This window comes from Anser brachyrhynchus (assembly GCF_964034855.1).
Source record: "Anser brachyrhynchus genome assembly, chromosome: 6".
Taxonomy (NCBI): Eukaryota; Metazoa; Chordata; class Aves; order Anseriformes; family Anatidae; genus Anser; species Anser brachyrhynchus.
This window is the reverse complement of record NC_137700.1, coordinates 16710068-16725069: the sequence shown is the minus strand read 5'-3', so window position 1 is coordinate 16725069 and position 15002 is coordinate 16710068. Positions and strand designations below refer to the sequence as shown.

The 15002-nt window shown below is 39.5% G+C and overlaps 1 protein-coding gene across 14 annotated transcripts in view; it reads left to right on the top strand.

Annotated features, from left to right (window-relative positions):
- Positions 1-15002, top strand: part of ANK3 (ankyrin 3) — a 361577-nt gene that overhangs the window by 288565 nt on the left and 58010 nt on the right. For all 14 annotated transcript variants that reach the window (XM_080597952.1, XM_080597951.1, XM_080597944.1 and 11 more), the window contains 2 exons: positions 2653-2755; positions 8489-8595. In XM_080597952.1, the coding sequence (XP_080454078.1) occupies positions 2653-2755; positions 8489-8595 (210 nt within the window). The remainder of the gene's footprint in view (positions 1-2652; positions 2756-8488; positions 8596-15002) is intronic.

The window sequence follows — 15002 nt, the reverse complement described above, 5'->3', positions numbered from 1 at the left end:
TGTGAGTTTGCAACTGGTCTAGAAACTGATCAAGAACAGCCAGGTTTCTTTTCACTACCACCTGTCAATTTGATACTCGTGTCTGAGTATTCTTTAATAAATTCATTTAGCTAAGGAATGTAAGTGCCAGAAAAACTGAATGAAATCATTTTGCTATTTTACTGCTTTTATTTCTTTAAAGGTGACAGTAAGTAAACAGAGATAATCAATATTAAAGAAATTGCTCCCAAAATTAAAAATAATAAATAAATAAATAAATAGGCATACCCTAAATTTGTAGTAGGGTTTCATTTGACAGGAAATACTCTGCATGTTGCAGCAAACAAGCCAGAGTTTCTGTGAACCCAATAAAATATTGTAGACTTAATGTAATGTCTGACTACTGTTGATTTAAACTCGTGTTTCTAGATCAACATTTTAGATTTCTTCTTTGAATCTTGCTAAAGCCTGCACTGTGCATTGCTCAAAACAAATAAAACTGTATGAGTAGAGATTACCTCCATAGTTGTGGATTTGCAATGTGTTTACTGACAGTTGGATTGTACTGAAGCTAATAATTAAACCTCGTAAGCTGGAGCCCCGAGGACTTTTTCCTACACTGTAGTTTAAAGATCTATTTCAAAAAGTGAGTTCATTGTCTAACAGTGAATGGCAACTCCCATAAGGTAAAGCTTAGATGTCTGCTCTTCAATCTTGTTTGTTATGGTTGCATTAGAAATGCAAGCATGCAGTGCACATTTGCTCCTTATAATAGCCCAGCCATGTTTTGCTTCACTTACAATTTTTAGGTAAGCTAATAAGTATTTATGTGATAATACATTGGCAAAGAATGCCAAAATGCTTTTAAATAGTCTTATAGCTAGAAAATCAGCAGAAGAGATCTGAAGTGAGAATCTTACGTCTCTGTAAAGTTAATTAGCAAAGTTGGTGTGCTGCTTTTAAACACGAGCTGGCATGAACAAGGTCATCACACACAGCCCTAACCGATGGGGTCAGTTCTGAAGTACTGCAGCGATGGTGGAGAGTGTGAAGTCTGTGTACAGAGCTGGGCACTCTGGTTTACAGGACACCTTCCCCACATCACACTGCTCTTCCTGCACTGGCCTAAATTCTCATTCTGCAAGTGGGAGAGCAGAATTTCACTGTTACGTAGATTTGAGGGTTCAACTTCATATTATTTGTTTCTTTGAGAGAAATCTAATATTCCCATGCTTCTGATTTTAGCAGCGCCATTACTATTTGTTGCTGCGTAACTCATTTTTTACATTGCACATATGTTATGCTCAGAGGAGACAAATACAGTGTTTTTTACTTAGCAAAAAGTTTTCTGGGAACGTATCTTACTACTGATTCTGAGTGTAACATTAAGAAATAAACACATTAAATATATAAGCCATCCAGCCATAACATCTTGCTTTTCCCGTCTGATTCTTTGCTTTCTATTTCTCCTGTTTCTTTTCCACTGTAAATTGCTTTAGTCCAAAAGTCAGGTAAGAAGGCATGGCATCGTGTTACATCCTTCCGCTGCTGCCATTGCTCATCTTCATTTTATTCAGCATTAGAAAGTGACATGCTTTTATTTTTGAGTGGAGGGTGGGGGTAGATTGCTCAGTGTTAGAGATTATCCCTATGTTCTAACAAATGTAACTTGATTTCTTTATACCCTTTGTCATGTAAGAGTTTGCTTAACATATGTCTACAGTATGTAATAAAGATCCCAGTTCTGCTTCCAGCACAAGGAGGAACGTGTGCTAAGGGACTAGAAAAGTTATACTAACAACTACAAAGTGCATGAAACAAGTTGTAGAGTTTTGAGTCTGAACAGTGTTGCTAGTTCAAAAGTGTTAATATGTTGTTGGATGTTGCTTCTTATTAATTCACATTTTTTACTACTTTATTTTTTGTCACGTAGCAAGCATGTCTAGGCCTGCAGCATGTTTTTAGCACATACCATTATGTATCTTCCAGGGTTAAGTGTAACACACTCCTACGTTGATTTAATTGCAGCACATTCAGAGTGATCATTGTTATTTTTGAATAGTCTAACATGCACAAAATAATCCCCAAAGCATTGGCATTTGTATTTAATCATTAAGAAGCAAATCTATTTTCTTTCTTCATTTTTTTTTCAAAATTCTTATCCTTTTTTTTCCCCAAGTGAGTAACTAGGGCGTTTACAACAAAGTCAGGAGTGGTTCAGCCACAAAGAGAGAACACCACCGCATAAAACTTACTCATGGTTTAACCTGATGCAGCAATCAGAGCTGTATTGGCAGTCACTGTAACCTACCCACAGGTCCCCTAGGACCTGCCCTCATGGGTCTCCTTGCAGGATTAGGACATGAAGACATTTATCAAAGTTCACCTAAATACTCGAATACACTTTTGTGGACTTATTCTAGAGCCACAGCGTTGCTGCCAAAGCAGTAAACATCTGTTGTGATTTTGCTTATGTATATTTATAGGGAAGGAGATATTGAAATAGAGTCAAATACTACTTATTCCATTTTTCCCTTGTATTTATTTCATATATTATGTATATTTTGCCATCTTATGCTATCCCTGGAAGTTGCATGTATTAATTTTTTATTTTTATTTTTTGTTCATCTCATTGTCACCTGCACTTTCTATGATATATGGTAAATACAACAGCCTCCGCTCCTTCAGTTCGGATAGGTCCTACACGCTGAACAGAAGCTCTTATGCCCGAGACAGCATGATGATCGAAGAGCTGCTGGTACCAGCAAAGGATCAGGTATGTGCTGCCTCTCTGGCACCAGGTATTTGTGCTCCTTGTTTATAAGGAATGTCAATCTGTAGCCCTCAGCCATGCTTGCAGCAGCTGTCACTACTCATTGAAAAAGGAGAAGAGGAGAACTGAAAGAAAGAAATCGTGGGTTTACCACATTGTGGTTTTGATCCTGCAAGAGACAGGATGATGTGTTCCCAAACCAAAAGTCTACAAGGGACCAGTTACATTTCTGAATGTAAGACTGTTCATTCAAGTCGTTGGGAGTATTCATGAGCTTAATGTTACATGCATCTTTAGAGTGCTTTGATAAGCTGAGAACAATAAATTTTACATTAAACAACCTTTGTCTGCACTGTATAGACCATGGATTATGTCTGCCCATTCTGTCCAAGTAGACTGGACTCCCACTGCTGTTCTTGTTTTTCCACCCTTGGGAAAAAATTGGCCTTGTGAAGATTAAGCTAATATGCACTAACCAGTTTATGTATCTTCCAAACATTTGTGCAATGACTAATACAGCAAAAGCAGAATCTTTTGACCTGACTATAGCGTGGGAAATTATTTCTAAAAGCTAATGCTGGAGGTGATAGGGTGCTGTACGCTTTATTTTGTGAGTTCCTCGGTGTTTGATAGACTTGAGAGAATTACTCAAGAGTTTCTAGATCATAGAGGCCAGAGGTCTGCTAGGAAGCTGGATAAAAATTCACCATAAAGTCTTTACTTACGAGTTAAAGGATTGTGAAGTGGAAATGTTATGTCGTGGAGGAGCTTAAGGTAGATTTTAATGAAACAGGTTTTCTGCTGCCCTTTACACAGAGGTACCTTTCAGCAGCGGCAAGTATTTCTGCACAGGGGTTTATTGATCTCAGAGGATGCTATCATGGGGAAAAGGGTCCACAGGGTGGGACTCTAGCATTTTAAGTCATAGTTGTATTAATCTATAAGTTCCAGTGTAGTGCAAATTATCCAGTTTTATTACAGCTTTTGCACACAGTTTTATTAGCATTCTGAGAATGGCATAAATTGGATTCTCTAGCAATTAAACTTTTAATAATAGGTTGCTACTTTCAAATGAAATGCTTTAAACCTCCAATAAGCTTAGAACAGCCAGCTAAAAAAAATATTTTGAAGCTGAGAACCTAAAGTTGTTTCGACAGTTACTTCTCCTAAGCCTTCATTAAATCTTCTTGATATGATAGATGTAACAGAGGAAAGGAAGGCCGTCTTGTCTGAGAACATATTGTATTGTTTAATGGTTCTGGTCATTTTTGTGATTACCATCAAAGCATTGATTTAGCACTAGGTTGCATTTCATAAGTGACAAGACTTAAAAACAAGCATTGCACTAAATAACTCCATAGAATGTTGTTTGTTCATAATGTGTATTGTTAACCTGCTTTGTATTACAAAATAACTCTTGAAAATTAAGAATGACTTATCTGTACATGGAGGAGTTGCAGTGACGCCACATCACATACAGGAGCGAACTTAATATTCTGTATGAGTGGTTATGGACCTCTGTGCTTTTTGGAGAATCCCTTGCAGTGGTGGCTCTTCAGCTAAAAAGCAACAGATATGAAAACTTCCTAGTGTTAATGCTGAGCAGTAGAGTTCAGGCTGTTTTCGTTGCATTTATAGTCTTCATATTTCTGTAATTCCAGTTTTCATCCAGCAATGATTGTGCAATTATTGCAGTTCAGCTCTGATCCAAATTTGTCATGCAACATGAAGCCAGGCTGGAAGCCTGGCTGACAGTCTAATTCTAAATGTTATTTTAATCTTAATGCTTTAGACAAACTTCAAGTTTCTCATATCCAGGAACAGAGCAGGAATGATGAAGGTAATAGTGGGAACAACGTCAGTTCTAGTTCTGGGCTGTCTTGAGACATTAGTAAGACCATGAATTCCCTGAAAACAAACAACAGTTAAACAAAGAATTACCTTCATGAGAAAAAAAAAATGCTGTGGCTTTTGCAAGTCTTAAAGTCCTGGCAAAGAGATGCATCTGTCCTCTGGAATTTTCTTCAGCCCAGCCCAAACATGTGCCAAAGGGATGTGGTAAGCTTTATGGTGCTTTGGCTGAAGCAGGAGGAGTACATCTGGGCAAAGGAGAATACTCCTGCCTCTACATCCGTCATCTACATCATTGGGCTTCCAGATAATCTGCGCTGTGACAGGAGAAAGTGAGGAAAAAAAATCCTGTGTTCCAGCCATGGAAGTCATAGGAACAAAGATCATGATGACTCAAAACCAATATCCTGAAAGACCATCTGGAAGCTCATAGTTGTTAAGGCTGTGTTTTGGGGCACTGGACAACTTTGAAGAAGTAGTGAGCCATTGCCTATCTGCGTATTTGGTTTCTTTTCTTTTGTAAACCTTGTAATTGTCTGGAGTTCATTACAGCAGCAGCAGTCTCAGAGTAAAGGGAATTAATTTTATCACAAAAGTGTATAAAAGAGAAGGGGTAGCTGTCGGCCTCTTAGGTGGAATCAGAAAATCCCATGGTCACTATTTCCCAAGATCACTGGGAGACTTGGAAGTCTAAAAAGAGTCAAATGAGGAAGACTTGAAACTATTCTTGGCTGAACCTGGCTGCCAGCATGACATGTTGGGTGTTTGAGAGGATTTTATAATAATAATCCTGAGAAGTCAAGACATTCCCTCTTGTTTGCATTTAGTGCTTTAGGTGACCTATTCAACAGAGATGGCTGAGCCCAGGCCATACTGTGCCTCATAACCAGACTAGAGCAAAGTTAAAATTGCTGTGTCTAAGTGCGTTACCATGGATGCAGTAACTCAGACCAAATCCAAGCGACTTTCCTCTGTGGAATAATTTACATGAGCCAAAGGCAGGATGATTCAGGCTGTCCATTGCATAGCAGCTTGCTGAATCTCTTCTGTCTGGATAAATTCATCTGGGAGGAAGCGTAAATTCTTCCGTTTGCTGAACTCTGGCATTACACAGCCTGGATATTCAGTTATGCAACCAGCGGGATTCTTGCCAGCAGAACTGTCAGTATTTTCATACATGCATTTGCATCTGACAGCGCCACACCCTGTAGCAATGCATGTTTAATCTCCCTCAGCCCAGGTAGGGAATGCTGCGACCTGACCAAACGCAGGATCAATCCTGCGATTTGGTGTCAAGTATGATGTACCATCTCCTGGACTGCTCATATTGCAGCTTGCACAGGAAGATTTCTTTGCCTGCCTGGAAAATTCAACACCTCAGCAGATCGACAAAATGAGATCAACAGATGTGTGCTGTGTGTAAGATTCATTTGTTCAGCCATTAGCTTTTACTAGCCTGTTTCTCTGCCAAAATTATTGGCTGCAGGTTTTGTGCTTTTGCTGGCTGTAAATATGTCCAAAAAATCTGTTTGAGTGCACTTTGTCAGAAAGGAATGCATCCAAAAAAAAAAAAAAAAAAAAGGTCATCTCATACACAGACAGTGTAGGAATAGAGCAAGGAACCCTATGCATACATGGAAGTAAACTTACAGCAACTTGCATGGATATAGCAGCGTCTCTATCTAGCATAGAGTATCTTAGAGGGGTGGTATTTCCTTAGAAGTTATATGGCCACATTGAGTTTTCTGCATCGCACTGCTGGGAGATCTTAAGCATTGTTCATCTGTTTACAGTAAATGTGATCCCCTCTTTGTCGACGTGTGTGTCCTGGTACATGTCTGGGCCTCAGCGCAGTGACACTCTTACGGCTCAGCAGACGTTTCAATGACAAACTCTAAATTATGTTGACCTCCTTTTTTATGCATTTTTTACAAAATTTGTGTTGTCCTGTTTTTGATGATAAAGTTCATCGCTGGGCAATGGAATAAATGTATTTTTGTTTATCTAAATGTTTCAATTTTGATACCAGCTGCTTGGTGTCAAAAGCGATCGCGTAGTCCGTATGAGCTCTTATGGAGTTAAATCACTTGGAACAGCAGAAATCCACAGTTGTGTCTTTCCTGCTGAAACTGCAGGCCCTTCAAAAATGTGGAAGAATCCCTGATGTTTTACTGAAAATTATAAAACTGTCTTCGGTAAACTAAATTATGATATATTTTTCAAAGCAGTGCTAATTAAATCCACTGCCATTGTTTAATTACCATTGTTTTTAATGGCATTCATTTTATCTTTTATGTCTCTTGGTGTATTTCAGTATTTAGCATATGCCATGCTTTAGCAGTGTTTGCCTGTTACTGTTGTCTGTGCTCGTACCATCAGGCCTCGGTACCTATCTTACAGCACAAAGACTGATGGAAGATCCCCATTAAAGAGTTAAAGTAGCAAAAGAAGGAGGTATCAAAAAAATGTGTGCTACGTATGACAAAGCAAAGTTGTACCCTGCAGCTAGTACTACTGATGGGCAGAAAATGATAATATTGATGGGTTTTGGAAGTAAACCTGAGATGCTCATTTGAATTGCAAGGAATGTTTAAAGAGAAATTTTCTGGAACCCGGAGTAATGTAGGAAGGTTGCATGCTCTGGCCAACACCAGAGCACTGTCTGCCTGCTTGTCTTGTGGAAGCTTTTGAACAGAAGTATTTTCGTATGCTTATGACTGGCTTTCTCAGATTTACTACTAATGCTGATATTTCCATTTCAAATAGTTCATTTACAGTACCTCTGCATGCCAGTACATAATAATACATAATACAGTAAAATTAAAAAATAAAAAATAAAAGGTGGAAGTTATAAAACTTCCCTGTGTAAAGAGTGTACATTTGGCTCAGGTTTGAGTAGAACGGTATTTAATTTGAAAACAGCCCACGAGGTTTTCATCTTCACAGTGTATGAGGAAAAAAGCAGATAACTGCTCTCTCTAGATGCATTTACCTGTGAGCAAAAAATAACCTGCCTAGAGGAAGCATGGACGTTTTTTTAACACTGTCTTGGCTGAAGATGGTCTGTGCACATTGCATGACAGTATCTTGACTTAGTCTTATTGATGTAACTTCTCATGGTGCTTCCTTAAAAGGTTCAGAAGCTTTCATATTACCCTGGAAATATGGCCGTACAGTATTTACAGATGTAATCTGTTTGATTTTCTAGGGGAAAAACCGTATATATTTGACTAGAATGGCTTTGCTATCCAGATAAGAGGATGTATAGCGTGAGACCTTGTTGTGGGACACAGGATGCCTGCATGTGCGTGCGCGTGTCCACAGGGAACAGTCAGAAACAAATTGCGCCTTGATGTCTGTCAGATGGGGCAGTTTATTTATAGCACTGCTGTGCCAGTGCTTCACAGGGTTAAAACTATTTTTATATAGGTGAGTAGGGACTGTGGCACTCCAGAACAGTGTCCATGGTGGTGATTGTACAGATCTAAGTTCTGCTTTTAAAGGGTCGATCCAATGGCATTTTCTGTGTGGGAATGTTATGATGCCTGTCTGTATGGTGTATGATTGCAGTACAAATTGTAATAATCTTCTCTAACTTTTCACATGTAAATAAAGATTGGAGAGAGACACAGGTGTAACTGAAGGAAGTGGCAAAAGCAGACAAAAAGAAGGTTTGAAAGTATAAAGATGTGTAAGATTAATTTCTCTGTGGATTCCAAATTCCTGTTATGGGATTTCTAGTAATTTAACACCTGGGATATCAGCACTGTTATGTGGAAAGGGGACAGATTGAATTTTAATGGAATTATATTAACAAGCTTATATTTAAGACAAGCATTTTACATCTTAATTTTAAATTTCAATGTTGTGTTTCTTTTTTTAAAGCACCTGACGTTTCAAAGGGAGTTTGATTCTGATTCTCTCAGACACTACAGCTGGGCTGCAGACACCTTGGACAATGTTAACCTTGTTTCAAGTCCCATCCATTCTGGGTAGGTCACTTAACAGATTTCTTTTATCTTTAAATGTGGAAATGTATTGTTAGCTGAAGAATACAGCCTGCTGTAATGGCTGATAACATGCCTATTCCTGCTCTGGTTGAAGCCAGTGGCAAAATTTTTACTGACTTCAATGAGGGTGCTTAATAACAGGAGTCAGGCTAAATTCTTGCATATCAAACCAGAAGCTTGCTTCTGCACTTAATTTTCTGAATGCCAAAAACATTGTAATCCTACAGGCTTCTCTTTAATAGTCTTGTTTTGCTTTTTCTGTTGCTTACGCTTTGCTTTTAAGTGTCACAAGGTCATTTTGTTTGAATTGTATTAAATTATTTGAAGTACGAAATCAGAGATAGAACGTTATGATTTCTGTTCTTTCATACAGGAAAAAATAGGGGGCTCTAACTTCTTATTTTATTTATACCTCCAGACTCCTGTTTATTCTCCAAAATATGTAGTTCGAGTTCAGTTATTTACTCACGAGTCATCACTGCACTTACAGTGCTTCTTGAAACTACCACATACACTTGATTTAAATGCAATAGGAGTAATTTTGGATTGCGTGTTTTAAAATTTACAAATAAATACATAGCTGAAAGGAATCATTGCATCTGAGATTGTCTAGTATAAATATTTGTTATAAAATTTTCAAGATCAGGACATAAATTTCATATCCTTTTTAATTTTGACTAATTCCATTCTTATAATGAAAATGTGTTCAGCATATACCAAAAGATTTCAGTTCAAAGCAAGTCCACAAGTTCCACAGAAAATCTCACAGCTCCAAAGCTACAGTGCCACAGTTAAGTGTAAGCACCTGATAGAGCTGAATAGAACTAAAAAATGTTGGATTTGTAGGTCCTGATCTAATAAAACACTGCATATGGTCAATGCTAGGGTTGAAATATCAGGAGCTGTGGAATGAAAAGCTGCAATCTGTTGGTTAGCACAGAAGGGTATGTTAGCAAAGGACCTCAGAAAGCCGGTAGGCCATCCACTTGCATTATAACAGCATAAAATGTAAGCAAGCCATTCCTGAAATACGTTCAATTTCTTCATGGTCACTTAAAATAAAAGAGGGTCTATAGTCCCTCAGCTTCAGTGGCTTGCTATCCTGTGCTGCAATATTCCTTTTCCTGATGTTCAACTTAAAATCTCTTTGCTGTGACTTAAGCCTATTTCTTGTCATGTCCACGATAGTCATGGAGAATAATATCCTACTTGTCTCTTTGCAATGTCTTTATTTTGCAAGATGCGTAGTTCTCTCTTTTGTAAAGTGTAATTTTCCAGGTTTTCCTAGGTGGTTCTTTGCACATATCACCAGATTCTTGCTTGCTGTCTCCTGGTTCTCCCCTTTTTGATGTTAGATTATTTCTAAGCCAGTTTTGGCACCAAACTCCCAAAGAGACGGCACCAGTACTGGCTAGGTAGGGCAGGACCACTACCTCCTTGATCTAACACATGACACACCTAGTCTAAATCCCGCAGTGAGAATTATCATTTTGGTAACTATAGCTCCTATTAACTGATGTTTGTGATTTGCTAGAGTTTCTTAGTTCCTTTCTGAAATTCTGCAGTCTTAGTATTTTTTCTATGTTTTGAGTTTGTGTTTGGTTTCTTCCTTATGTTTGCATTTACCTTTACTGCCTTTCAACTTGTTGGTTTCAGAACCCTTTTCCATTTTAGCAAGATAGCTTTTAATTTGGATCCTCTTTTCCAAAGTAGTATCAGCCCTTTCTGTCCAGTCCTTAAACCATGAACGAAGATGTTATCTCAGTACTCGGCCCAGGACAACACAGTGAAATCCCTGGTGGAAGTTTTCTTTCAGTTTGACAGTAAAGCACAGATGGTAACTCTTTTGAAGTAGTTTCTCTGGTATTGTACACTTACCTTATCTGTGCTGTTTCGTTTGCTTACTGAAATAAAAATACAGACCTTCCATACATCCACTGAGTAAGTTACCCTGTCAAATGAGTTAATTTGACAAGTTACGTATATTTTGTCTCTTTGTTCTTTTGAAGGACATGGGATCTTTTGAATCAACTACTTCAGATCTGTTCACTTTATACATCAGTCCTCACTAGTGCAGCCATGGCCTTAGCTGCTGTCCAGAGGGGAAGGGCTGCAGACCTGCAGCAGTGGGGCAAACTGGGGAGCTGCAGGGGAGGTGGTAAGGGAGAGAATCTGATCACCAGAATATTCTGCCATGAGGTATAGCTTTTCTGACGTACCACATTTTTCTTTTGATGGATAAAGTCCATCAGAAGTGATGTTGTGATGACTCAGTTCCTTTCTCAGAAAAAAAGTCACTGTTTATTTTCTTTCTATTGTGGCTCCCTATTATAATATGATACTGTTTGATTTTCCTCATTATCTTCATCTAGGGGCAATCAACAGATGATGCCTTCTCATCTTCCAGTAGCTCAGCATATCTGATATGCATAGGATCATGACTCCTCTTTTCTGAAAAGCAGCTCCTTTTCTGCTTGGTGGTGGTGCTTTATCCCGTTGCCTTGTCCCTGTCTGTTCTGTGGCTGTAGGCAATGGTGTGGCAGCTAGGGTCACCAGCCGTCAACAGTCCTCGTGGTCTGCTCTTTGCGGTCCTCATCCCCCCAAGCCCCGCAGTGTGCCATGCCAGGGGAGCCCCTCCGCAGTGTGTTCCCTCGGGTTGCTCCTTTCCCCTTGTACTCACTGTCAGAAGAGAGCATCAACATTTATTCCCATCTCTAATCTGAGGCAGAAGGGGAATTCTGGAGAGCCAGGGTGTGGATATCCAGGAATGTATCAGTGAAAGAGGAAGAAAGAAGGAGAACTTGGCAGGAATTTTGATTCTTCTGGTTTTTCCTTTTTTTAAGCCAAGATGGTGCTTCATGTTTTGTTTTTGAGTTCAGATAAGTTGTTTTGCCAGTATATGCTTTGAACAGGGTCCATTATAAGTAGTGCACTGAAATGTGTCAGGAATCTTGAGGCCTCTGGAAAGGTAGAGCTCCATCACCAAGGTGGCCTTCAGCTTTCAGATGTGAACGTCCTTGTACATCTTGAAATGTGGCTGTGCTCTCTTCATGTTGCCTTTTTTAACTCCTTGGTTTCCTGAGCTCAAAGAAATAAACTAATGTGTCATATTCTCTTCCATACTGAGAAACTCAGAAATGCTTGATCCACTCTTGCAAGGTGTCATACTTGAAGTTAATTGTAGTTTACACCAACCTCCTGTACACACAGAACTTTTTTGAAAGCAGTGGCACGAATGGCAAGGATTCTATGATTCCATGATTGATACTCCCTTCAGGCATCCTGCTATACATATCTTACACATCATACTCTGGGAAATAAAACTGTAAGAAAGCACAAGAACTGATTTTCCATGGTGCAGTGAACCATGTTTTGGGAATTAAAGAAGTTCTATTACAATAAATTCTCTGTTGACCTGAATAAATCACAAGCGCTCTTCTCTGTTCCATGTACTTCTGCACTTCCCAGAGAAATTACGGACATGTGCTGACTAGTAAAAATGAATGCTTCTTTTTTTTTTTCCATGGGTAGCATATTTTATATGACATATTTTACAATATGCAAAGCAAAAGCCAAATCATTTCTAAAGTTGGCCTTCAAATGTGTTGCTTTTGTTATTTTTCTGATCGTTACTTTTCCTTTGCGCTTATTATTGATATTTTCTGTTGCTTGCCTCTAATTATCTTACATTAATTTTTCCCATTTGCTTTCTAAATTATTTTGCAGCTATTCCTCTCCACTTCCCCAGTATGATTCAAGGTGATAACTCTGTGCTTTCTGTGAATCCTCATTTTGTGTTTTTTTTAAACTTGTTTCCCACAGTCAGAGTGTATGTAGATGTTCGTAGTGCATCCGCCCACATCCTCATCCCTTCCATGTATGCAAGTAGAAATTGCTCACCAGCATTTAGCATTGTGTTTTAGAGATCATATTGTAGTTTCCATTATTAGTGCAGCATTAATTTAGGCTACTAATCTTTGTGATAGAAAGTGCATGAAATACTGTTTGGAAATACTGTTACTGTTTCAAACAATAAAATACTAACTTGAAAACTAAACAAAGAAAGAAACGATATGCTGTTGACAATGATTACCTTTATGTGGCATCAATGTGTATAAAGGCTGATCTGCTAAGGGTTTTGTCTTCACTGGAGGCTGCAGTGTGGTGTAGACACCCAGGCTGGCTGTAAACGGGCTAGTTCCTGCGGTGGGGAGTGAGCTGGTGTGGAGGACTAAGCTCCCCTTGCTGTGAGTAGTGCGTGTTAGCAGTGCTGAGCCCCAGGCTGCCAAGGCTGGACCAGTGTAAGTGCCTGTCATCAAACCCAGCGTAGCTGTCCCTGCACAGCCTTGAGATCTGCAACATAAATGTTCCTGAGAACTCTGGGCCCAAATTTCATGCATACTTACTTCTGACTTCCACTGCTTTTTGGTTAATTTAAGTCCGTTGATTTAGGTGCCTAGGTTGTTGAAAATCTACTCTTACATACTTGCATCACTTAAATAGTATGGATGCAGAGGCATCTTATCTGAGTGGGAGCTCTGGCATTTTTGCATGAGATGAAAACCTTTTTGATTAATTATGAGCTGGCATAACATGCCAGTAATCATGTACGCGATAGGCAGCTCTCCAAAACACTGCCTTGTACTGAGCCATCAGGCCAGGCCCAGATTTTCCAGGCTCCCCGGGAGGCCTCTCTCTGCGGCTCTGCGGTGCACCGTGCAGATGTGCCTCCCTGAGCTGCTGCCACATCAGCCCTGAAGGGATGGATGCTCCAGCCAGCCAGGCCCCTGCTGCCCTGTGCACTTCCGTCTAGTCAGGGTTGGCCCTGTCTTCTCTGCAGACCAAAACCATATACAGTTAGTTGTAAGAGGACGCCAAGGCACAACTGTAACAGATTCCTCTCAGTATTTTCCCAGTGGTGACTAAGGACTGTGAGTCCCCACTTAGTATTTTACCTGGCTTCATAGTAAATTTTAACGGATTGTCTTGAACTCCCTTCACAGCTAGTCACAAGCTGGCTCCTTGCCAGCTCTGAAGACCAACATTGGCCCACCTTTCAACATGCTCAGAGGCAACTGTCTTATCCCCTCAACATTCACCACCCACTGTATAGAGCAGTCGTAGGGAGGAAAAAAAAGCAACATACACAAGCTGACAGGCTCATAGCACTTAGTGAGCAAAGAGAACCAAAGGTCCAGGCTCTACAGCTGTTGTCTCTACTTGTTACAGCCCCTTTGTAGTGAATGGAAAAGGTTCCAGTCAACAAAGTGTGCAGGACATCTAAGATCTTGTATCTATAAATAGTAACATTAGCATAACTTACTTAGGCTGTAATTTAAAGATCAGGAATACTGCCTTTGATACAGATCTTATATTTGTAGAAAGTGGTTAACCATTCAGCAAAGATCCCCTTCCACTGAAACATAATTCCTCTTACCTGGAATTGGGGTACCCTAGTGGCAACATTTTGGATTTGTTCAGTGGTATGCATGGTGTTATCTAAGAGAGAAATGCAGATACAATTTATTTGTATGAAAACTCCTGTAAAATATGGTCAATATTATTCCATGCTTCAGTCTTGTGAAGTATCTAGGGCACAAAGAATGATAAACTGGAGTTAGGGTCATCTCAGAGGCCTGTTTTACCTTCCCATCTCTACTAACATATTTTAATTTGGCTTGAAGAACAGCATAGCATTTTTTTTCCCTGTAATACAGTTGGACAACTTTTTATTTGCTTTACAGCTCACATCCCCTATCTGCCTGTCTCCTACAGAGCACTAAATTCAAAGTTTTGATTATGCTCCTGCTTTTGTGCAGATTTTTCCCACCCATGTTGGCTGGACTTCGAATGCAACTTATCTGCAGGGCTGGCCAATGCATGTCAGCTGGTACTTTTGGTATCCCGCTGGTCTAAAAAGCAAATGAAACTGTCTTACATAAATTCACATTCATATTTAAGAGCACTTGGGGTCTTTTTTTAAAGGATCTTCACGACCCCCCCTGGATTATTGGCTCTTACCCTAAGTTCAGTTTACAGTAGGGAGCCAGGAAATTGAATGGATTCACCTCTTAATCATCTGAAGATTTAGTCCATAAGTTCTGGAAGTTTTTGCAGCAGCTTTGAAAATAATTAAACTCTTCAGCAGATGTGCCAGCTGTGTCAGTGCATACCAAAGAGAAGGAGCAAAGAAAAAAATACTGGCGCCAAGGCTGAATTCATAACTTCACGTCCCCACTGATGCTGGCCCATTACCACATCTATCTGAAACTATAATCTCTCTTCAGCTTATGGTAGAGAAAGAAGGGAAGGTATTTTGAACCCCGAAGGAGTCCCTCAGTAACTACTTAGCCCTGCAGTAACCTGTATGTTTTGATCCACTTAAATGG